Raw genomic sequence first — 25,081 nt, 5'->3', positions numbered from 1 at the left:
CAATCACAGCATGGAATACAAAACAAGGAACTGACGGCACAGGAACGGAACACAAAGGAATAAATAGGGACTCTAATCAGGGGAAAGGATCGGGAACAGGTGTGGGAAGACTAAATGATGATTAGGGGAATAGGAACAGCTGGGAGCAGGAACGGAACGATAGAGAGAAGAGAGAGCGAGAGAGTGAGAGAGGGAGGGGGAGAGAGAGGGCTAGAAGGAGGGAAAGAACCAAATAAGACCAGCAGAGGGAAACGAATAGAATGGGGAGCACAGGGACAAGACAAGATAATAAATGACAAACATGACAGAACCAAGGGCTATATCTGTTCTTAGTTCTGCATTTTTTTGAACGAAGTATGCTTATCTAAGATGGTGAGGAAGTTACTTTTAAAGAATGACCAGGCATCCTCAACTGACGGGATGAGGTCAATATCCTTCCAGGATACCCAGACCAGGTCGATTAGAATGGCCTGCTCGCAGAAGTGTTTTAGGGAGCGTTTGACAGTGATGAGGGGTGGTCGTTTGACTGCGGACCCGTAGCGGATATAGGCAATGAGGCAGTGATCGCTGAGATAATAATAATAATAATAATAATATATGCCATTTAGCAGACGCTTTTATCCAAAGCGACTTACAGTCATGTGTGCATACATTCTACGTATGGGTGGTCCCGGGAATCGAACCCACTACCCTGGCGTTACAAGCGCCACGCTCTACCAACTGAGCTACAGAAGGACCTGGTTGAAGACAGCGGAGGTGTATTTGGAGGGCCAGTTGGTCAGGATAACGTCTATGAGGGTGCCCTTGTTTACAGATTTAGGGTTGTACCTGGTGGGTTCCTTGATGATTTGTGTGAGATTGAAGCCTACAATCAGTAACACACTACGCTGCCAGGGACTAAAATCCTGCAGTGCCAGACGTGTCCCCCTGCTTAAGCCAGTACATGTCCAGTCCCATCTGAAGTTTGCTAGAGAGCATTTGGATGATCCAGAAGAAGATTGGGAGAATGTCATATGGTCAGATTAAACCAAAATATAACTTTTTAGTAAAACCTCAACTCGTCGTGTTTGGAGGACAAAGAATGCTGAGTTGCATCCAAAGAACACCACACCTACTGTGAAGCATGGGGGTGGAAACATCATGCTTTGGGGCTGTTTTTCTGCAAAGGGATCAGGATGACTGATCCGTGTAAAGGAAAGAATGAATGGGGCCATGTATCGTGAGATTTTGAGTGAAAACCTCTTTCCATCAGCAAGGGCATTGAAGATGAAACATGGCTGGGTCTTTCAGCATGACAATGATCCCAAACACACCGCTCAGGCAACGAAAGAGTGGCTTTGTAAGAAGCATTTCAAGGTCCTGGAGTGGCCTAGCCAGTTTCCAGATCTCTACCCAATAGAAAATCTTTGGATGGAGTTGAAAGTCTGTGTTGCCCAGCAACAGCCCCAAAACATCACTGCTCTAGAGGAGATCTGCATGGAGGAATGGGCCAAAATACCAGCAAATGTGTGTGAAAACCTTGTGAAGACTTACAGAAAACGTTTGACCTCTGTCATTGCCAACAAAGGGTATATAACAAAGTATTGAGATAAACTTTTGTTATTGACCAAATACTTATTTTCCACCATAATTTGCAAATAAATTCATTAAAAATCCTACAATGTGATTTTCTGGATTTCTTTTCTCCATTTTGTCTTTCATAGTTGAAGTGTACCTATGATGAAAATTACAGGCCTCTTTCGTCTTTTTAAGTGGGAGAACTTGCACAATTGGTGGCTGACTAAATACTTTTTTGCACCACTGTATTTTTGGAGAGAGTAATTTTTAAAATTAGTAGTTCGAACTGTTTGGGTATGGACCTGGAAAGTATGACATTTTATTGAAACCGTACTTACTGTAATGTCTCCTATCATTGTACTGTATTGTATGTTCATGTATTCGGAGAAGATAAAGTGTAACACAGCACCAACGTTTCGGAAGCATTTCATGGTTTCACCTAGAATGCAGTTATCAAAGATATTTGGATTGGAATATTATGGCCTAACCCTATGTTTTAAATTCTCAAAACCAAGACATTTAGCTAAGTCACCTGTGCACGCACACAAGCATGCACACACACACACACACACACATACTGTATACACATTAATTTGGTCATGTATAAGAGTGTGGATTGTAATTGTACCAGGGCCATAAGTAAACATTGAAGTAAATTTATAATAAGACACTTTAAGTTTACTTTTATCTAATTGAATGTAGTCATCAATTGCAGTAAAATATCTGATGTGGAGTAAGTATACAAGCAATATGTTGCCTGCTTTTGTACATGCTCTTAAGATTCTATAAGTAGCAAAGTATACAACTACTCTGTAACAAGTTAAACATGTTTTGATGTTTCCTGTTATTCCCTTCCATATCACGATATCCTGATCATTTTGTTATACTGTCTATATTTCGCCATAAGTTGGAATCATGTTTTAGTTATTTATCTCAATGATTATGTCACAGGGTGGAAAAGTGAGTTGAGCAGGCAGAGTGAAGCAGAGGGAAAAAGTATATTTTTAACATGTATATTAATACGTCATTGTTTACAGTCGTCACCGTAGCCCAGCAGGCAGGTTGCAGCAAGGATCCACCAAAAGCAAATGTTTCACACAAAAATAAATAAACCCACTCATAGCAAACAACAAAGTCCCCTTGAGCATAAAGTCCTCCAATACCTGCCAGAAGCTCTCCCACATGGTGTCCTTGTGCAGCCAGAGCCGTTCTTGTAGTCTTCTAGTTCTTGTAGTCTGCTTTTGTCTAGTTCCCTCTATGGTCCTGGGACGTCAATGAGGACTAGATTAGTATTTAGGACGTTCTCAGGACATTCAGTGTATCAGTTGTCAGGATGTCTATAATGGTCCCAAAGAAACGTCACTAGGATGTTGAAAAGGATCCTGTCCGTCAGTGGTTAGATTCCAGCATTTTACAGAAGTATCTCTTCTGTTCCCTCCACGAATGCCCGGTCATGATACAAGCAGCCCTGTTGATGATTAACTGGAGATGGTTGAGATCTGTCTTATCGCACCGACGTGGGGCTGGAAGTCAAACCATGGAACAGTAGTGCAGGTGACTAGTTATCATGGTATGGTAAATTGTTAGGAGGATGTCCTTGGAGACGAGGGGGGTGGGCAGGGTCATTGACTTTGTGACTGGTGTATAAATGAATCAGTCAGATTCAGTTGTCTACAGAGCTTTTACCTACATCAACATCAACAGTGACCTTGTTTTTTTTAAGGTAAGAGGATATTAACATCTAATACTATTTGGAATTGTCTTCTATTACATTATGTTCTGCCTTACACAACCACACATTAACTGTTGATTTACATAACAGTTATTTCATAATAATAAAAATAATTCAGATGGCGTGATGTTCCCATAATCCAATCCTTTACTAAAATGTATGCTACTGTGTTTGCAAGGAGGCTGTGATTGCAAAGAGACAGCAAGCTGGACTGTATTTTATACTGAAAGACTTGTATTCTATTTTGAATAAGTAGCAAGGTCACGAAAGGATAATGCTAAGAGTTACGCAGCACCTCTCATTGTTCTCTCCGCTAATACTATACTCTCTTGAATTACGTTCCTTATTAAGTAGAAATTGTGCAGAAATGTAAAAGACTGTTATAATAAAATAAGTGCCCTTTAAAGATTGCATGGAAAATTCAATATATGAATAAATTATTTCTAAGCAGTCTAAAATCAGCATTTTGACATGTCCCTTTTCTGAGGAAGATTTTAACCGGAAAATGTTCCAGTTTTCACTATCATTGTAAAGCCCTTGTTACTTTGTTGCTTTGACAATATAATTTCCGAAGACTGTTATTAATTTCACGAGAATAATGATTCATTTACGTTTGACTCTCATTTTCAACCCTGTTAAGGGAACTGAACTTTTAAATCAAATCAAATCAAATTGTATTAGTCACATGCGCCGAATACAACAGGTGTAATAGACCTTACAGTGAAACGCTCACTTACGAGCCCCTAACCGACAGAGCAGTTTTAAAAAATCCGGATAAGAATAAGAGATAAAAGTAACAAGTAATTAAAGAGGAGCAGTAAAACATAATATTGACAGGGGGGTGGTGGTACAGAGTCAATGTACGGGGATACCGGTTAGTTGAGGTATTATGTACATGTAAGTAGAGTTAATTAAAGTGACTATGAATAGATGACAAAAGAGAATGGCAGTGGTGTGTAGGGGGGGGCAATGTGGATAGTCTGGGTAGACATTTGACTAGATGTTCAGGAGTCTTATGGCTTGGGGGTAGAAGCTGTATAGATGCCTCTTGGACCTAGACTTGGCGCTACGGTACCGCTTGCCGTGTGGTAGCAGAGAGAACAGTCTATGGCTAGGGTTGCTGGAGTCTTTGACAATTTTCAGGGCCTTCCTCTGACACCGCCTGGTAGAGGTCCTGGATGGCAGGAAGCTTGGCCCCAGTGATGTACTGGGCCGTTCGCACTACCCTCTGTAGTGCCTTGTGGTCGGAGGCCGAGCAGTTGCCATACCAGGCAACCAGCTCTCGGTGGTGCAGCTGTAGAACCTTTTGAGGATCTGAGGAGCCATGCCAAATCTGTTCAGACTCCTGAGGGGGAATAGGCTCTGTCGTGCCCGCTTCACGACTGTCATGGTGTGCTTGGACCATATTAGTTTGTTGGTGATGCGGACACCAAGGAACTCCAAGCTCTCCAAGATCACAACCTGCTCCACTGCAGCCCTGTCGATGAGAATGGCGGTGTGCTCTGTACTCTTATTCCTGAAGTCCACAATCAACTCCTTTGTCTTGATCATGTTGAGGAAGAGGTTGTTGTCCTGGCATCACAAGGCCAGGTCTCTGACCTTCCTATGGGCTGTCTCATTGTTGTCGGTGATCAGGCCTACCACTGTTGTGTCATCAGCAAATTTAATGATGTTGTTGGAGTCGTGCCTGGCTGTGCAGTCATGAGTGAACAGGGAGTACAGGAGGGGGCTGAGCACGCACCCCTGAGGGGCTCCATTGTTAAGGATCAGCGTGGCGGATGTGTTGTTACCTACCCTTACCAACTGGGGGCAGCCCTTCAGGAAGTCCAGGATCCAGTTGCAGAGAGAGGTGTTTAGTCCCAGTGTCCTTAGCTTATTGATGAGCTTTGAGGGCACTATGTTGTCGAACACTGAGCTGTAGTCAATTAATAGCATTCTCATATAGGTGTTCCTATTGTCTGTCCAGGTGGGAAAGGGCAGTGTGGAGTGCAATAGAGACTGCATCATCTGTGGATCTGTTGGGGCGGTACGCAAATTGGAGTGGGACTAGGGTTTCTGGGATGATGGTGTTGATGTGAGCCATGACCAGCCTTTCAAAGCACTTCATGGCTACAGATGTGAGTGCTACGGGTCGGTGGTCATTTAGGCAGGTTATCTTAGTGTTCTTGGGCACAGGCACTATGGTGGTCTGCTTAAAACATGTTGGTATTACAGACTCGGATAGGGAGAGGTTGAACATATCAGTGAAGACACTTGCTAGTTTTTAGTTTATTTTTATTTTACCGTTATTTTACCAGGTAAGTTGACTGAGAACACGTTCTCATTTACAGCAACGACCTGGGGAATAGTTATAGGCGAGAGGAAGGGGATGAATGAGCCAATTGTAAGCTGGGAATGATTAGGTGACCATGATGGTATGAGGGACAGCTTGGGAATTTAGCCAGGACACCGGGGTTAACACCCCTACTCTTACAATAAGTGCCATGGGATCTTTAATGACCTCAGAGAGTCAGGACACCCGTTTAACGTCCCATACAAAAGACGGCACCCTACACAGGGCAGTGTCCCCAATCACCACCCTGGGGCATTGGGATTATATTTTTTTAGACCAGAGGAAAGAGTACCTCCTACTGGCCCTCCAACACCACTTCCAGCAGCATCTGGTATCCTATCCAGGGACTGACCAGGTCCAACCCTGCTTAGCTACAGAAGCAAGCCAGCAGTGGGATGCAGGGTGGTATGCTGCTGGCCAACCAGTTGGTCAGCACATGCTCGCAGTACATGTCCTGGTAATCCGTCTGGCTCTGCGGCCTGAATGTTGACCTGTCTAAAGGTCTTACTCACATTGGCTGCGGAGAGCGTGATCACACAGTCTTCCGGTACAGCTGGTGCTCTCATGCATGTTTCAGTGTTATTTGCCTCGAAGCGAGCATAGAAGTAGTTTAGCTTGTCCGGTAGGCTTGTGTCACTGGTTTGCAGGCCCTGCCACATCTGACGAGCGTCAGAGCCGGTGTAGCACAACTCGATCTTAGTCCTGTATTGACCCTTTGCCTGTTTGATGGTTCGTCGGTGGGCATAGCGGGATTTCTTATAAGTCCCGCTCCTTGAAAGCGGCAGTTCTAGCCTTTAGCTCAGTGCGGATGCTGGCTGTAATCCATGGTTTCTGGTTTGGGTATGTACGTACGCTCACTGTGGGGACGACATCATCATGGATGCACTTATTGATAAAGCCAATGACAGATGCTATTGGAGGAATCCCGGAACATACTCGAGGCTGTGCTTGCAAAACAGTCTTGTAGCTTAGCATCTGCTTCATCTGACCACTTTTTATTGATCTAGTCGCTGGTGCTCCCTGCTTTAATTTGTGCTTGTAAGCAGGAATCAGGAGGATAGAATTATGGTCAGATTTGACAAATGGAGGGCAATGGAGAGCTTTGTATGCGTCTCTGTGTGTGGAGTATAGGTGGTCCAGAGTTATTTTCCCTCTGGTTGCACATTTAACATGTTGATAGAAATGAGGTAAACTGATTTAAGTTGCAGTAGTCTAAGGCACTGCATCGCAGTGCTAGCTGTGTCACCAGAGACTCTGGGTTCGAGCCCAGGCTCTGTCGCAGCCGGCCACGACCGGGAGGTCCATGGGGTGACGTACAATTGGCCTTGCATCGTCCGGGTTAGGGAGGGTTTGGCCGGTAGGGATATCCTTGTCTCATCGCGCACTAGTGACTACTGTGGCGGGCCGGGCGCAGTGCACGCTGACCAGGTCGCTAGGTGCAAGGTGTTTCCTCCGACACATTGGTGCGGCTGGCTTCTGGGTTGGATGAGCGCTGTGTTAAGAAGCAGTGCGGCTTGGTTGGGTTGTGTTTCAGAGGACGTATAGCTCTCGACCTTCGTCTCTCCTGAGCCCGTACGGGAGTTGTAGCGATGAGACAAGACAGTTAATTACTGACAATTGGATACTATGAAATTGGGGAGAAAAAGGAGGTAAAAAAAATAAAAACATTTAAAAAAGATTTACGTTTCCCTGCATTAAAGTCCCCGGCGCCGTCTCTGGGTGAACGTTTTCTTGTGTGCTTATGGCAGAATACAACTCATTCAATGCTATCTTGGTGCCAGCTTCTGACTGAGGTTGTATGTAAACAGCTACAAAGAATATAGATGAGAAGTCTCTCGGTAGGTAATGTAGTGTGCAGCTTATCATGAGAAACCCTACCTCAGGTGATCAAAGGCTCAAGACTTCCTTAGATATCATGTACCAGCTGTTGTTTACAAAAATACATAGACTGCCACCCCTTGTCTTACTAGACGACGCTGTTCTTTCCTGCCGGTACATCGCGTAACCAGCCAGCTGTACTTCGGTATTGTAGTCATTCAGCCACGACTCCGTGAAGCATAAGATGTTACAGGTTTTAATGTCCCGTTGGTAGTTTAATCTTCCCAATAACTCACCCATTTTATTGTCCAAAGATTGCATGTTTGCAAGCAGAATTGAGGGGAGTGGGGGTTTATGCTATCGCCTCCTACTCCTCAGAAGGCAGCCCACCCTCCGGCCTCTCTTTCTCCGCCTCCTCTTCACGCAGATCACTGGGGTCGGGGCCTGTTCCTGAGGGAGCCGTATATCATGAAAGAAAAAAAGGATCCTGCTAGTCCGTGGTGAGTAATAGCAGTCCTGATATCTAGAAGTTATTTTCGGTCAAAAGAGAGGGGAGCGGCTACATTATGTACAAAAATAGTAAAACAATAAGTTACAAACAACGCAGTTAAACAAACAAAAAACAATCAGTTGGGGGCACGTAAAACATCTGCCTTCTGCTCTGGCGCCATTTCGTTTTAATATGGTGATAACTTTTTTATTAATAAAAACATGGAGGAAAACTGAGAGGGTTGAGCAAAACACATCAGCCCTGTTACACATAGATGACAGGCTAAAAATGTAAAAATATTATATACATTTTGAAGTTGAATATTTGCTCTTTATAACAGTGTTAAAATGAGTTTAAAAGAACAGTAAAACATTTTTTAAATGACACTACCCAAAATGTACCCTCTTCGTGTTTATTGTTCTTCTTACAAAGTGAGTAAAACAATATTTGAAATGTTTTTCTTTGTTCATGTGAGCTGAACTGATAAAAAAATATAAATTGTGATTGAATTGCAGCCTAACAGATTGTTTCAGTGTTTGTGCCAATGTTTCTGTGGACTGGTTCCTATCAGACCTGTTGACTTGCTCTGGGCTCTTCCTCCAGGATGATGAGATCGACCACGATGTTCCTCTTGTTGACTCTCCTGGGACTGGCATGCTCTATTGGCCCTACAGTCCCAAGTAATCACATTTTTAAATTCCCTTTCCTCCTGTTAACTAGATAGATACAGAGCTGGTCTCAGAGCATTTCGTATTATTCTGTACATAAATCTGAGACACTCCATTTAGTATGATATGTTATGTTTGGTATGGTTGCATAAGACACAGTTATGTATCGCAAAAACGAAAGTAGGGTGGTTGGTTGTGGTGGATGGATGGGTGTATAACATGAACGTCTAACAAGCCAAAGCTTGCGTGTTCAAATCTCTTAATGGACAACTCTAGCATTTTAGCTAACATTTCAACATACTACTTTTTAGCAACTTTGCAAATACTTGGCACATTAGCTAACCCTTCTCCAAACACTAACCTTTTAGCTAAACCATCCCGTAACCCTAACCTTAACCCTTTAACCTAACTCTTAAACTTTACCCTTAACCCTAACCCCTAGTCTAGCTAATGTCAGCGAGCTAGCTAATGTTAGCCACCTAGCTAGAATTTGAAAACGTAATATATGTTTTGCAAATTCGTAACATATCATAAATTTTGCAAATTCGTAACATATTACATACGTTTATCAAATTTGTAACATATAATACGTTTTGCAAATCCAAATCCGTAACATATAATACGAATTGTAACATATCATATGAAATGGGTGATGGACATCCACGAATTAATACATACCATACGAAACGTAACATATCATACTAAACTAATTGTCACTAATTTACATACAGAATAATACGAAATGCTCTGAGATTATATTGATATATTATGCCCTTTAGATTAAAAGGGCTAGATCTCTTACTATGAAAAGTGAGGCTATATTATATCTCAATGTATTTATGACACCAACAGGCACATTTACAGTGCCTTCGGAAAGTATTCAGACACCTTGACGTTTTCCACATTTGTTACATTACAGCCTCATTCTAAAATGGATTCAATTCATCTTTTTTTTTCCATTTTTTTTTTCACCTTTATTTAACCAGGTAGGCAAGTTGAGAACAAGTTCTCATTTACAATTGCGACCTGGCCAAGATAAAGCAAAGCAGATCGACAGATACAACGACACAGAGTTACACATGGAGTAAAACAAACATACAGTCAATAATACAGTATAAACAAGTCTATATACAATGTGAGCAAATCAGGTGAGAAGGGAGGTAAAGGCAAAAAAGGCCATGGTGGCAAAGTAAATACAATATAGCAAGTAAAACACTGGAATGGTAGTTTTGCAATGGAAGAATGTGCAAAGTAGAAATAAAAATAATGGGGTGCAAAGGAGCAAAATAAATAAATGAATTAAATACAGTTGGGAAAGAGGTAGTTGTTTGGGCTAAATTATAGGTGGGCTATGTACAGGTGCAGTAATCTGTAAGATGCTCTGACAGTTGGTGCTTAAAGCTAGTGAGGGAGATAAGTGTTTCCAGTTTCAGAGATTTTTGTAGTTCGTTCCAGTCATTGGCAGCAGAGAACTGGAAGGAGAAGCGGCCAAAGAAAGAATTGGTTTTGGGGGTGACTAGAGAGAGATATACCTGCTGGAGCGTGTGCTACAGGTGGGAGATGCTATGGTGACCAGCGAGCTGAGATAAGGGGGGGACTTTACCTAGCAGGGTCTTGTAGATGACATGGAGCCAGAGGGTTTGGCGACGAGTATGAAGCGAGGGCCAGCCAACGAGAGCGTACAGGTCGCAATGGTGGGTAGTATATGGGGCTTTGGTGACAAAATGGATTGCACTGTGATAGACTGCATCCAATTTGTTGAGTAGGGTATTGGAGGCTATTTTGTAAATGACATCGCCAAAGTCGAGGATTGGTAGGATGGTCAGTTTTACAAGGGTATGTTTGGCAGCATGAGTGAAGGATGCTTTGTTGCGAAATAGGAAGCCAATTCTAGATTTAACTTTGGATTGGAAATGTTTGATATGGGTCTGGAAGGAGAGTTTACAGTCTAACCAGACATCTAAGTATTTGTAGTTGTCCACGTATTCTAAGTCAGAGCCGTCCAGAGTAGTGATGTTGGACAGGCGGGTAGGTGCAGGTAGCGATCGGTTGAAGAGCATGCATTTAGTTTTACTTGTATTTAAGAGCAATTGGAGGCCACGGAAGGAGAGTTGTATGGCATTGAAGCTTGCCTGGAGGGTTGTTAACACAGTGTCCAAAGAAGGGCCGGAAGTATACAGAATGGTGTCGTCTGCGTAGATGTGGATCAGGGACTCACCAGCAGCAAGAGCGACCTCATTGATGTATACAGAGAAGAGAGTCGGTCCAAGAATTGAACCCTGTGGCACCCCCATAGAGACTGCCAGAGGTCCGGACAGCAGACCCTCCGATTTGACACACTGAACTCTATCAGAGAAGTAGTTGGTGAACCAGGCGAGGCAATCATTTGAGAAACCAAGGCTGTCGAGTCTGCCGATGAGGATGTGGTGGTTGACAGAATCGAAAGCCTTGGCCAGATCAATGAATACAGCTGCACAGTAATGTTTCTTATCGATGGCGGTTAAGATATCGTTTAGGACCTTGAGCGTGGCTGAGGTGCACCCATGACCAGCTCTGAAACCAGATTGCATAGCAGAGAAGGTATGGTGAGATTCGAAATGGTCGGTAATGTGTTTGTTGACTTGGCTTTCGAAGACCTTAGAAAGGCATGGTAGGATAGATATAGGTCTGTAGCAGTTTGGGTCAAGAGTGTCCCCCCCCTTTGAAGAGGGGGATGACCGCAGCTGCTTTCCAATCTTTGGGAATCTCAGACGACACGAAAGAGAGGTTGAACAGGCTAGTAATAGGGGTGGCAACAATTTCGGCAGATAATTTTAGAAAGAAAGGGTCCAGATTGTCTAGCCCGGCTGATTTGTAGGGGTCCAGATTTTTCAGCTCTTTCAGAACATCAGCTGAATGGATTTGGGAGAAGGAGAAATGGGGAAGGCTTGGGCGAGTTGCTGTTGGGGGTGCAGTGCTGTTGACCGGGGTAGGAGTTGCCAGGTGGAAAGCATGGCCAGCCGTAGAAAAATGCTTATTGAAATTCTCAATTATGGTGGATTTATCAGTGGTGACAGTGTTTCCTATCTTCAGTGCAGTGGGCAGCTGGGAGGAGGTGTTCTTATTCTCCATGGACTTTACAGTGTCCCAGAACTTTTTTGAGTTAGTGTTGCAGGAAGCAAATTTCTGCTTGAAAAAGCTAGCCTTGGCTTTTCTAACTGCCTGTGTATAACGGTTTCTAGCTTCCCTGAATAGCTGCATATCACGGGGGCTGTTCGATGCTAATGCAGAACGCCATTGGATGTTTTTGTGTTGGTTAAGGGCAGTCAGGTCTGGGGAGAACCAAGGGCTATATCTGTTCCTGGTTCTAAATTTCTTGAATGGGGCATGTTTATTTAAGATGGTTAGGAAGGCATTATTAAAAAAATATCCAGGCATCCTCTACTGACAGGATGAGATCAATATCCTTCCAGGATACCCCGGCCAGGTCGATTAGAAAGGCCTGCTCGCTGAAGTGTTTCAGGGACCGTTTTACAGTGATGAGTGGAGGTCGTTTGACCGCTGACCCATTACGGATGCAGGCAATGAGGCAGTGATCGCTGAGATCTTGGTTGAAGACAGCAGAGGTGTATTTAGAGGGGAAGTTGGTTAGGATGATATCTATGAGGGTGCCCGTGTTTAAGGCTTTGGGGGGGTACCTGGTAGGTTCATTGATAATTTGAGTGAGATTGAGGGCATCAAGTTTAGATTGTAGGATGGCTGGGGTGTTAAGCATGTGCCAGTTTAGGTCGCCTAGCAGCACGAGCTCTGAAGATAGATGGGGGGCAATCATTACATTTTACATTACATTTAAGTCATTTAGCAGACGCTCTTATCCAGAGCGACTTACAGATTGGTGCATTCACCTTATGACATCCAGTAGAACAGTCACTTTACAATAGTGCATCTAAATCTTAAAGGGGGGGGTGAGAAGGATTACTTATCCTATCCTAGGTATTCCTTAAAGAGGTGGGGTTTCAGGTGTCTCCAGAAGGTGGTGATTGACTCCGCTGTCCTGGCGTCGTGAGGGAGTTTGTTCCACCATTGGGGGGCCAGAGCAGCGAACAGTTTTGACTGGGCTGAGCGGGAACTGTACTTCCTCAGTGGTAGGGAGGCGAGCAGGCCAGAGGTGGATGAACGCAGTGCCCTTGTTTGGGTGTAGGGCCTGATCAGAGCCTGGAGGTACTGAGGTGCCGTTCCCCTCACAGCTCCGTAGGCAAGCACCATGGTCTTGTAGCGGATGCGAGCTTCAACTGGAAGCCAGTGGAGAGAGCGGAGGAGCGGGGTGACGTGAGAGAACTTGGGAAGGTTGAACACCAGACGGGCTGCGGCGTACTGGATGAGTTGTAGGGGTTTAATGGCACAGGCAGGGAGCCCAGCCAACAGCGAGTTGCAGTAATCCAGACGGGAGATGACAAGTGCCTGTTCACATATGGTGTCCAGAGCACAGCTGGGGGCAGAGGGTGGTCTATAGCAGGCGGCAACGGTGAGAGACTTGTTTTTAGAGAGGTGGATTTTTAGAAGTAGAAGTTCAAATTGTTTGGGTACAGACCTGGATAGTAGGACAGAACTCTGCAGGCTATCTTTGCAGTAGATTGCAACACCACCCCCTTTGGCAGTTCTATCTTGTCTGAAAATGTTGTAATTTGGAATTAAAATTTCAGAATTTTTGGTGGTCTTCCTAAGCCAGGATTCAGACACAGCTAGAACATCCGGGTTGGCAGAGTGTGCTAAAGCAGTGAATAGAACAAACTAAGGGAGGAGGTTAACATGCATGAAACCAACATGCATGCATAATGTTAACATGCATGAAACCAAGGCTATTACGGTTACAGAAGTCATCAAAAGAGAGCGCCTGGGGAATAGGAGTGGAGCTAGGCATTGCAGGGCCTGGATTCACCTCTACATCGCCAGAGGAACATAGGAGGAGAAGAATAAGGGTACGGCTAAAAGCAATAAGAATTGGTCGTCTATAACGTCTGGAACAGAGAGTAAAAGGAGGTTTCTGGGGGCGATAAAATAGCATCAAGGTATAATGTACAGACAAAGGTATGGTAGGATGTGAATACAGTGGAGGTAAACCTAGGTATTGAGTGATGAAGAGAGAGATATTGTCTCTAGAAACATCATTGAAACCAGGAGATGTCATTGCATGTGTGGGTGGTGGAACTAATAAATTGGATAATGTATAGTGAGCAGGACTAGAGGCTCTACAGTGAAATAAGCCAATAAACACTAACCAGAACAGCAATGGACAAAACATAATGACAAAGCAAAAACAGGGTTTTAGACATTTGTGCAAATGTTTTAAACTTAAGAAACTGAAATATTACAATTACATAAGTATTCAGACCGTTTAATCTGTACTTTGTTGAAGCACATTTGGCACTTGTACAATACAAGTTTTGCACACCTATATTTGGGGAGTTTCTCCCATTCTTCTCTGCAGATCCTCTCAAGCTCTGTCAGGTTGGATGGGGTGCGTCGCTGCACAGCGTCGCTGCACACCGAAGCAACTCCTGTATTGTCTTGGCTGTGTGCTTAGGGTCCTTGTCCTGAAGTGAACCTTCACCCCAGTCTGAGGGCCTGAGCACTCTGGAGCAGGTTTTCATCAATGATCTCTCTGTACTTCGCTCCGTTCATCTTTTCCTCGATCCTGAGTGGTCTTCCAGTCCCTGCCTCTGAAAAACATCCCCACACTGTCTGTGTGGGTGGACCATTTCAGTTTGTTGCTGATGTATACACCGAGGAACTTAAAACATTCCACTTTCTCCACTGCTGCCCCTTCGATGTGGATAGGGGGGGGGGGGTGCTCCCTCTGCTGTTTCCTGAAGTCCATGATCATCTCCTTTGTTTTGTTGACAATGAGGAAGAGGTTGTTTTCCTGACACCACACTCCGAGTGCCCTCACCTCCTCCCTGTAGGTTGTCTCGTCGTTGTTGGTAATCAAGCCCACTCCTGTTGTGTGATCTGCAAACTTGATGATTGAGTTGGAGGCGTGCATGGCCACGCAGTCGTGGGTGAACAGGGAGTACATGAGGAGGCTGAGCACACACCCTTGTGGGGCTCCAGTGTTGATGGTCAGCGAGGTGGAGATGTTGTTTTCTACCTTCACCACCTAGTGGTGCCCCGTCAGAAAGTCCCGGACCAAATTGCATAGGGCGGGGTTGAGGCCCAGGGCCTTCAGCCCAGGAGCTTGGAGGGTACTATGGTGTTGAATGCTGAGCTGTAGTCAATGAACAGCATTCTTACATAGGTATAACCTCTTGTCCAGATGGGATAGGGCAGTGTGAAGTGTGCTGGCGATTGCATCGTCTGTGGACCTGTTAGGGCGGTATGCAAACTGAAGTAGGTCTAGGGTGGCCGCTAAGGTGGAGGTGATATGATCCTTGACTAGTCTTTCAAAGCACTTCATGATGACAGAAGTGAGTGCTACAGGGCGGTAATCATTTAGTTCACTTATCTTTCTTTGCCTTCTTTGGTACAGGAACAATGGTAGCAATCTTGAAGCATGTGGGGACAGCAGACTGGGAAAGGGAGCAATTGAATATGTCCGTAAACACACCCTCAGCTGGTCTGCGCATGCTCTGAGGACGCGGCCAGGGATGCCGTCTGGGCCAGCAGCCACTTTGTGAAAAAAATACATGTTTATATATTTTTTATTCAGATGTTTTAGGGGCTGCTGAAGCACCCTCAGGACCCCTACTTCCCGCGGCTATGTACAACAGCCTACATTCAATATTAATTATATCTAGTTATTCAGATAAAAAAAAAAGATGTCCTGAGGAAAAATGGTAAGGGACCAACAGGGACCAACAAGGTGCTGGGTACAGTGGGTACAGTATGCTCATGCTGCCCATGCTGGGGTTGCCAACTTCAGAAACAGCAGACTCATTCTTGAAGGCAACGCTTGACCAAAACCTGGCACAGTCATCAAGTTACTCTGCTTTCATTGTCAAAACTCCTGAAAGATGCTTGGTTGTTCTAGTCCACATGCTCTTCTTTTAATACGCAGAAGGTAGGTATACAAGCTTCCAGTTCTGGAACATTGTCATTGAATTTGAAAGACTGTGCACACAGAACTAGACATTTTGCTCTTTATGTTGAAACATAAGATGCCTTGGCACCCTGGTTCTTTGCACTGGACAGAATAAACTACGCTAGGTGGATTCCTATTCACATCTGAGACATTAAAGCTACCAGCTAACATCAGAAAAAAATTATCTGACTTCTGGGTCCTGCCATAAACACCATAAAAAGATCTGATGCATGTCAGTTGACCAAGCCCATGAACAGAACAATTAGCTGGTTAAAAAAGAACAGGACCTGTTCAAAAAATCTTCAACACAAGCAAAGTTCATTACCTCAGCAAACATTCAAAAAACAAGTAACCAGCTGTGCAACACAAGCATGGGGATTCAATTCCTAGATACATGTCCAGACCTTCTGGTTTTGGATAAGCACAAATTATATCATTTTATACTACTACAATTGCTCAGAGAAAAAAATATGTTTTTTTTCTCTCAAAAGTAGGGGTCAAAATGATTGACAACCCTAAAGATTCTTAGAAATAAAGTTTAGAATTTGGTCCTACATTCCGAGCACACAATGACTACATTGTGTAACAATACAAACTTGTTGGATGCATTTGCAGTTTGTTTAATTGGTAAATCCATTGTGTCATTTTGGAGTCTCTTTTAATGCAAATAAGAATAGAATACATTTCTAAACACTTCTACATTCATGTGGATGCTGCCATTTTGGTCACATATGCTAAATATTTTGCTTTGTGACCTGCCATTTTATTTTGCATTCTGCTCATAGGAAAATAATCACCCAGAAAAAAACTGTAATTACTAGGCTTCAATGTTCCGATGTTTTCAAGTGACCTGAGAAATAAGTGAGCACAAATTCATTACTGTCATGGTTGAACCATTTCTACAGTGAAAACGGATTGTTTCTAGCAAAAACAGATTTAAAAAAATATATGACTCATATTACCGAGCATACTGTCGGGCATTTGTTTACACCTTGTTCAGTCATGTAACCTCATTAGCTAGTTAGCTAACAATATGGTTACTAAATTAACAGTATATACAAACATTTGTTTTTTTTGCTAAAGAGGACTATCAGCAGATTAGAACACATGTTTATTCTGTTTTGATTGCATCATTAAATTGTTCCTCTATACTCACTCAATGATGTGTTCACCTGCAGGAAATCTTGCCTTGCGTGGAAAAGCTACACAGTCAGACCTCATCGAGAACCCATGGCACGGTTACAGTCATGCCTCCAATGCCATTGATGGGAACCGCGATTCACATTTCCATCATGGGTCCTGCACTGCCACTGACGAATCCACTAACCCCTGGTGGAGAGTGGACCTGCTTGATACCTACATAGTCACCTCCATCACCGTCACCAACAGAGGGGATGCTGTTCCTGAGAGGCTAAACGGGGCTGAGATACGAATAGGAAATTCTTTAGTGGACAATGGCATTCATAACCCTCTGTGAGTCAAGATACTGTGGTTTTTTAAACTTGTATTTACAATGTGTTGTTACTGTTTATGTCCATGAAGAACTCAATTAGAGTGACCAGAATATACATAGTGGATATACTGAACATAAAAACCCATGCAGGCAGGACAGATAGAAACAAACAATGCTGGTGAAAAGTTTCAACCCCACTCACAGGTTACCACCAGACCACAGGCACAGTTATAGATATCAGCATATCATCTCCTGTGTCTTGTTAATTTAGTTTAAATAAAGTTAGATAGCATACGATGCAGTATCTTGACAGTGGTCAGTAAAACCCATTTCTCTCTCCAGGGTTAAAACAATTCCCTCTGTTCCAGCTGGCAGTTCTCTCACCCTGGCTTTTGACCCAAGTTTCGAAGGACGTTATGTGATTGTGGTTCTACCAGGCCAGAATAGACTTCTGACACTCTGTGAAGTGGAGGTTTACGGATACCTTGCCCCAACTGGTCAGAACTTATATTCATATATTTTATATATACTGTACCAACAGTGGCGGTTCTAGCTTGTCATTTAAACCCTGACCTTTCTTGCCTTCCTTGATGCAAAGTCATTAATTACATCCTCATAAGAAATCTGCCCAACAATTGCATGGTTACTAATGATGACATGAAGGCCACTAAGGTGTTCCTGTGGCATGGTGGACCTCAGGTAGGAGTTGATGAGCTTCTGCTTTGAAAATATCCTCTCTGCTTCAGCTACGGTCACTGGAAGAGTAAGACAAAATATGAGAGCAGTCCACAAATGTGGATACATTTCTGAGAGCTTCCTTTCGTGTATAAATATCAGCAGCTCAAACAGGGTCATGGTCTTCAATGGGAAGTCAGGCAAGTTCTTCAGTTCCTGCCCAAGCTCTCTGCCAACCAAGTCTGGGTGTTCGTTATAGTGCAGTGTCATACTAAGGGCCTCACATTGCTACGTCAACTCCTCATTTGAGAGACTTTGGAAGGATGACAGCACTCCAAACTTTGCTCCCACATTTTCTCAGTCCTTTCCTGAAGGACTGAGGTTGCAGCATCAACAACGACATTGAAAAATGTCACCTCCAGCTTCTTCAGGGCATCACTCAAAGGCTCATCAAATGATTCATATGAAAAGTGCTGCTTTGTGGACCTCAGCCTTTTTTGTTGTAGAACAGCCATACCCTCGCAAATATCCATTAATACCCTCGCAAATATCCATTAATATCCTCGCAAATATCCATTAATACCCTCGCAAATATCCATTAATACCCTCGCAAATATCCATTAATACCCTCACAAATATCCATTAATACCCTCACAAATATCCATTAATACCCTCACAAATATCCATTAATACCCTCGCAAATATCCATTAATACCCTCGCAAATATCCATTAATACCCTCGCAAATATCCTTGGCTGACGTTTGTGCAGTCATAAAGCCTGTTGCCCTGCAGTTGCTGAGACCTGAGAAGAATGACTGCAACATCCACATGCATACTGGGATCCGCTTGCTCACATGTTGGATCTGTCTCAAGATGTCATACCACACCACTGTACAGATGCTGAAGCGGTATGATCCCAGCTCCTCTGACAAGGACTGGGCCTCAGTCTTTATCATAGGGTCTGTGGTTAGATCCCTCAACTAAATCAGTGCCTCTCTCACCGCTGCTGCCTGATGCCTCAATGGCTCAACACATATGATAACAATTGCCTAATATATTCAATATGCTACAAACAGAGTGTGTGACTCTCTTTATTATTTTTTTAGAGCTTATAGTTTATTCGCCGTTAGTCAGCACCTCTACATACAATAATTTATCTGGGTGTTCGCCAGCTCATGACACACCTACTCATTCCAGGGTTTTTCTTTATTTGTACTATTTTCTACATTGTAGAATAATAGAGAAGACATCAAAACTATGAAACAACATATGGAATCATGTAGTAACCAAAAGGTGTTAAACAAAAACAGATTTTATATTTGGTATTCTTCAAAGTAGCAACCGTTTGCCTTGATGACAGCTTTGCACACTCTTGGCATTCTCTCAACCAGCTTCATGAGGTAGTCACCAGGTGTGCCTTGCTAAAAGTTATTTTGTGGAATTTCTTTCCTTCTTAATGCGTTTGAGCCGATCAGTTGTGTTGTGACAAGGTAGGGGTGGTATACAGAAGATAGCCCTATTTGGTTAAATACCAAGTCCATATTATGGCAATAACAGCTCAAATAAGTAAAGAGAAACGACAATCCATCATTACTTTTAAGACAAGAAGGTCAGTCAATACGGAAAATGTTTTTTCAAGGGGAGTCACAAAAACCATCAAGCGCTATGATGAAACTGGCTCTCATGAGGACCGCTACAGGAAAGGAAGACCCAGAGATAACTCTGTTGCAGAGGATAAGTTCATTAGAGTTACCTCAGACATTGCAGCCTAATTAAATGCTTAACAGAGTTCAAGTAACAGACACATCTCAAGATCAACTGTTCAGAAGAGACTGAGTGAATCAGGCCTTCATGGTCGAATTGCTGCAAAGAAACCACTACTAAAGGACACCAATAAGAAGAAGAGACTTGCTTGGCCAAGAAACACGAGCAATGGACATTAGACCGGTGGAATTCTGTCCTTTGGTCTGATGAGTCCAAATGTGAGATTTTTGGTTCCAACCGCTGTGTCTTTGTGAGACGCATAGTAGGTGAACGGATGATCTCTGCATGTGTAGTTCTCACCGCGAAGCATGGAGGAGGAGGTGTGATGGTGTGGGGGTGCTTTTCTGGTGACACTGTCTGTGATTTATTTAGAATTCAAGGCACACTTAACCAGCATGTCTACCACAGCATTCTGCAGTGATACGCCATCCCATCTGGTTTGCTCTTGTGGGACTATCATTTGTTTTTCAACAGGACAATGACCCAAAAACACACCTCCAGGCTGTGTGAGGGCTATTTGACCAAGAAGGAGAGTGACGGAGTGCTGCATGAGATGACCTGGCCTCCACAATCACCCGACCTAGACCCAATTGAGATGGTTTGAGATGAGTTGGACCACAGTGTGAAGGAAAAGCAGATATCAAGTGCTCAGCATATGTGGGAACTCCTTCAAGATGGGTGGAAAATAATTCCAGGTGACTACGTCATGTAGCTGGTTGAGAGAATGCAAAGCTGTCATCAAGGCAAAAGGTGGCTACTTTGAAGAATCTAAATCTAAAATATATTTTGATTTATTTAACACTTATTTGGTTACTACATGATTCCATATGTGTTATTTCATAGTTTGATGTCTTCACTATTATTCTACAATGTAGAAAATAGTAAAAAATAAAGAAAAACCCTTGAATGAGTAGGTGTGTCCAAACTTTTGACTAGTAGTGTGTATATATATATATATATGTATATATATAATGAACAGTGTGTTATAAGTACAACTTTTGTTATATTCTCTGTAATGGTAGTCTAAACATGAATCTCTACGATTACAGTGCATGAATATGCTTACACAAGTTCCAACAATTGTTTGATAAGATGATAGTTAATGTGCATTATGCTCTATTTTGTGCAGGAGATAATGTGGCTCTATATGGAAAGGCCACCCAGTCGTCTTTGTATGAGTTTGGCATTCCAGGCAATGCTATTGACGGGAATCGCAACGCTATTTTGATAGGAGGGTCCTGCACCCACACTCTAGAGGACATCAACGCCTGGTGGAGGGTGGACCTTCTGACGACCTACAAAGTGTTCTCCATCATCATCACCAACACAGTCGACGGTGATCCCAGCAGACTCAATGGAGCTGAGATTCGCATTGGAGATTCCCTGAAAGACAACGGCATCAATAATCCTAGGTGAATTACTGTAGGAGAGTTGAGGTCCTATCCTATCAGAAGGCTAGGTGGAGCTATGACCATATTAGTACATTTATCCTGCCTACTTTACTTACCGGGTACCTTAAAGGGGTAATCTGCATTTGGTACATCCATTTTTGGACTTTTAAATTAACGATTTTATACCAATTGATTCTTGAAGTATGTAGCTCATAAATACCTCATGAACTTAGTTCAACATTCATCAGTACCCAAAATATAAACTTGTTTTACTCCAATATTTGTAAACAATGTAGATTGAAATAAATACTGTGTTGTCTCAAAACATTGTTAAAACTATCCTTTTGATGTCATGGTTGGTCAGTCCTTGCATCCATAGGAATTTGAAAGAGGTCACATGAATGCAGCCTCATCCCTCAGCTTTTTACCAAAACAATGGCGGGGTGGCCGCTTTTTTATTGTTTGAACTGCAGACGGGCGGTTAGAGATAGTGGCTAGATATCGACTTGAAATTGATCAGAAGTTGCTATAGTAGTCTGTTTCTGTTTTATCCTGCAGGTGTGCTGTGATCTCCTCTATCCCAGCTGGCAATTCAAGCACCTTCCAGTGTCCGGGCATGGAGGGTCGATATGTCCTCGTGGTCATTCCAGGGAGGAAGGAGTACCTGACCTTGTGTGAGGTGGAGGTGTACGGATCACCCCTGGATGGGATTGGGCCTACATGTAACTAAATCAGATCATTAACTCTTAACAGCACCCTGCAATGTTTGGGGAATGTATTGTCTTACGAAAACCAATTCAACTTTTTAGTATACTATCACTATTCTGTAAGTTCGTCTTGCACACTGTTTTTGGATGTTTGGGTATAAATTGACGAACAATTTTTGTAAGACTTTTTAAGAACAACTTTCATGAATTATTATGTAGCCTAATTATTGGTTAGACAGTTATCATTCATACCATGAAATGCATGTAATGCTGTAAAGTAATGCTATTATGTTAGAATGAATGGTCCCGCTTTAAATGACGTTCAGATTATAAAGGCTTCATAAAGCCTTAATAATGCCTTCATGAGCAGTACATAAATGTTTACAAATCATCTATAACCATATGTCATGCTTTATAAAGGGTTCATAAATGCAGTATAACTGTGTGACATAATCATCTATATCCAATGTGATATAACCCACTAAGTCAAATATGATATCAACATGTGCTTTAAAGGGTGACGTGCTGAAGGATGGAAAAAGCTCTAAAGGGATGTCATATTAGTCACATTACACCTAATCTCGTTCCCAGACACTTCTGCCCAAATGCTCAGGTCTGATGGACCAATGCATCAAACTTGGCCTTCATTAGTCAGGGTTAGGTTTCAAATCAAATTTTAACAAGATAAAGTGTGGAAATGGGCAGGGTTTAGCCAAAATTATGACTTTTTGACTTTTTTTGTTGTCAAGTAGTGACGATGACAAATACTTTACTCAGTAAGGTCACTGCTATAGAATTCTATAGTCACTCCCACTATGCCCAATTTTGAATGGTTGATATCCCAGGCTTCAATGTGCTGTGTGAGCAATAGCCTGAAAACAACATTACACCAAGAAACACTTACCTTGATGAAAGTCCCCAATCTAAAGAAATCGAAAGTGTCTTTCTTCTGGAACCAAGTTACATGTTCCTCAGTACACAAACATGAAAACAACAAAAACGAGCCATACCACACAGTGCTGGGCCCTGTCAAGTCTTTGACACATTCACCCATTTCCCCGCTGAAAGATCAGCCACAAAATGTGGCCACCGTTGTAACAGGTTGTAATCAAGCCCTGGTCCCCAGCATGGGAACAGAAGAGGAATATCTGGTGCGGTAGTCTCAGGTTGGACTACTCCAAATCATCTTGGTTCTGACACATAAACGCAAGCTTTGCAGGTCCATCAACCCATTTAATACCTCTCACACCCTACTGTAACCTGTGGATCATGAGAGAAACTTAATAAATCAGCAGAACGTTAATCACCCACTTAACTACTACCAACACATTTAAATCACAATAAATAAAGGTTAACTTACTTGTTTTGGGATTTGAGAACTCATCACATCATCTGCGTCTCATCAGTAACACTAAAAAAGTACTTCCGTGAATTTTGGAAATGTTACAAATAAAGTCCCCCACGTAATAGCAGAAAAGTCACAAAAAACCATTCATGATATATGAAAAATAATTGTTTAAACATTAAACATAGATTTTTAAGTGACATATGCATTAAATTTGGGTTTTAAAACATGTTCCAAGGTCAAATAAATGCTCCCAATGCAAATCACCATATATAGAATAGATATTGGCTTAGAGCAATAACTATTCTGGGTGCAGCAGTACAAGTATTGCAGGGAATACTCAATAGGGTCTGGAGAATGAATGTACAGTGGGGAGAACAAGTATTTGATACACTGCCGATTTTGCAGGTTTTCCTACTTACAAAGCATGTAGAGGTCTGTAGGTACACTTCAACTGTGAGAGATGGAATCTAAAATAAAAATCCAGAAAATCACATTGTATGATTTTTAAGTAATTAATTTGCATCTTATTGCATGACATGAGTATTTGATACATCAGAAAACTGTATATATGGTGTCATTTCATGGGGCTCAAAATAATACGGAATGTGGCCGGCCTTTTACTCCACCCTTTCCATTGGCGGCCAGATCACATCATGTGTGCTTACTGCACTACAGAAAACCTGCTAAGAAAACAACAGTGCAGAGCATGCTCACTGAATTAAAGAGCAACTACACTTACAAATATACGTTTCTTAGATTTTTCACAGACCTCAAAAGTCTGATGTGGTTTAAGAATTGTTGTGAACACAGAAAATTAAATGTTGTTTTTCTATTAAGAAAGTGTGAAAAAAAACACTGGGGGGAAACCAGAAAGAATGGGGAAAATCTGAAACCCGGAAAAACTAAACCAAGAAAACGGAATTTGGTGGGAGAAAAGAAGTAGGCAACTACAACAAACAGACTAACGATTGTAAAAGGCCCTTTTCAAGGTTTTTTGCTTTGCATGACTGCACTTTAGAGTCTGTGTTCTCCTGCAGCACAGCATGTTGGGGGAAGCTGAAGTCAAGTCCAATATTGACTATGCACCCAAGAGGGAAAGAGGATGGGCCAATCTAGAAATGTTTTAGTGAAATATAATATATAACATTTTGCAGACACTTTTATCCAAAGCGACTTACAGTCATACGTGAATACATTTTTACGTATTATAGGGTGTTGAATCGAATCGAACCCAATATCCAGCCGTTGCAATGCTCTACCAAGATGTATGACAGGGTTATAAATGCTTTGTGAAGCCACAATTGAATATGATTTATAAGCTCTTTATTGAGCGGTGCTCATGCCACCCTTTATAAAGCACAGGTTTGTATCATTTTCGACATAGTGGGTTTTGTCCCCTTAGACATTGGTGGTTATGGCGAACAGTTATGCCACAGTTATGAACCCTTTATAAAGCATGGCATACTGTTATAGATGATGTGTAACACATTTCTGTAGTGTTTATGAAGGTTTTAGGAAGCCTTTATAAGCTGCACGTCATTTCAAGTGGGACCAAATTCATGAATAAACTTAATTAATAAATCTGGAATGTTTCCATTGTGTATTTGTGTATTTGGTTGTTTGTGTTTCTGGTATGTAAAATAGATCAATAATCGGGCATTATGCCTTCATCCTTTGAACAACAATCCTCCCTTTGCCACAGTCTGTTCCCTCTGAAGTTGTAACCCTATCTTCTAAACCTAAAATAGGGTTTTTCCTTGTGGGAACCCCACTTCTCTGGATTTTCCTCATTTTACTATCCTAAGATTTCTGGTCCCCATGAGGATAGTAACCCCCCCCCCCCCCACAAAACACACACACACACACAGTGTTGAAATCATACTGTATTCTTGATATTTGGTTTGTTTTACTTCCAATATTTGAGATGAAATTAAGCTCCTCTTTTGAACCATCTGACAGTGCTGTTGTATTGGAAACATTTCTTCCACTTGGACACAGCAAACCGTGATTCTGCAATGCTGCTATATTTATTCAGCCTGGTAAAATGATTAGCAAAACATACAATTCGTTTTAAATGACCATTTAGGA

The 25,081-nt window shown here is 42.5% G+C and overlaps 1 protein-coding gene across 3 annotated transcripts; it reads left to right on the top strand.

The window, feature by feature from the left end:
* The first annotated feature begins 3,131 nt into the window (after window positions 1-3,131).
* LOC124017485 (fucolectin-6-like) lies at window positions 3,132-24,594 on the top strand. 3 transcript variants are annotated; one of them, XM_046332697.1, is made up of 7 exons: window positions 3,132-3,280; window positions 7,818-7,939; window positions 8,533-8,609; window positions 16,833-17,127; window positions 17,450-17,604; window positions 20,677-20,959; window positions 21,497-24,594. In XM_046332697.1, the coding sequence occupies exons 1-7, from the start codon at window positions 3,206-3,208 to the stop codon at window positions 21,666-21,668; spliced, it is 1,179 nt and encodes a 392-aa protein (XP_046188653.1). In that variant the 5' UTR covers window positions 3,132-3,205; the 3' UTR covers window positions 21,669-24,594. The 3 variants fall into 3 exon arrangements, with proteins under 3 accessions (XP_046188653.1, XP_046188654.1, XP_046188655.1); XM_046332698.1 differs by having other exon boundaries at window positions 3,172-3,280; window positions 7,754-7,939; XM_046332699.1 differs by lacking the exon at window positions 7,818-7,939 and having other exon boundaries at window positions 3,222-3,280.
* Window positions 24,595-25,081: the final 487 nt, after the last annotated feature.

This window comes from Oncorhynchus gorbuscha, unplaced genomic scaffold (genome assembly GCF_021184085.1).
Source record: "Oncorhynchus gorbuscha isolate QuinsamMale2020 ecotype Even-year unplaced genomic scaffold, OgorEven_v1.0 Un_scaffold_2405, whole genome shotgun sequence".
Lineage (NCBI taxonomy): Eukaryota > Metazoa > Chordata > Actinopteri > Salmoniformes > Salmonidae > Oncorhynchus > Oncorhynchus gorbuscha.
Note: the sequence above shows the minus strand (reverse complement) of the source record. Positions and strands in the feature narration are given on the sequence as shown.

Excerpts from the sequence above, each read along its gene's own strand:
- LOC124017485 (XM_046332697.1), top strand. The coding sequence starts at position 3,206 with ATGAATCAGTCAGATTCAGTTGTCTACAGAGCTTTTACCTACATCAAC. Across the intron at positions 7,940-8,532 it reads AAGGATCCTGCTAGTCCGTG|GATGATGAGATCGACCACGA; the intron begins GTGAGTAATAGC and ends CTCTTCCTCCAG. Across the intron at positions 17,605-20,676 it reads CGGATACCTTGCCCCAACTG|GAGATAATGTGGCTCTATAT; the intron begins GTCAGAACTTAT and ends TATTTTGTGCAG.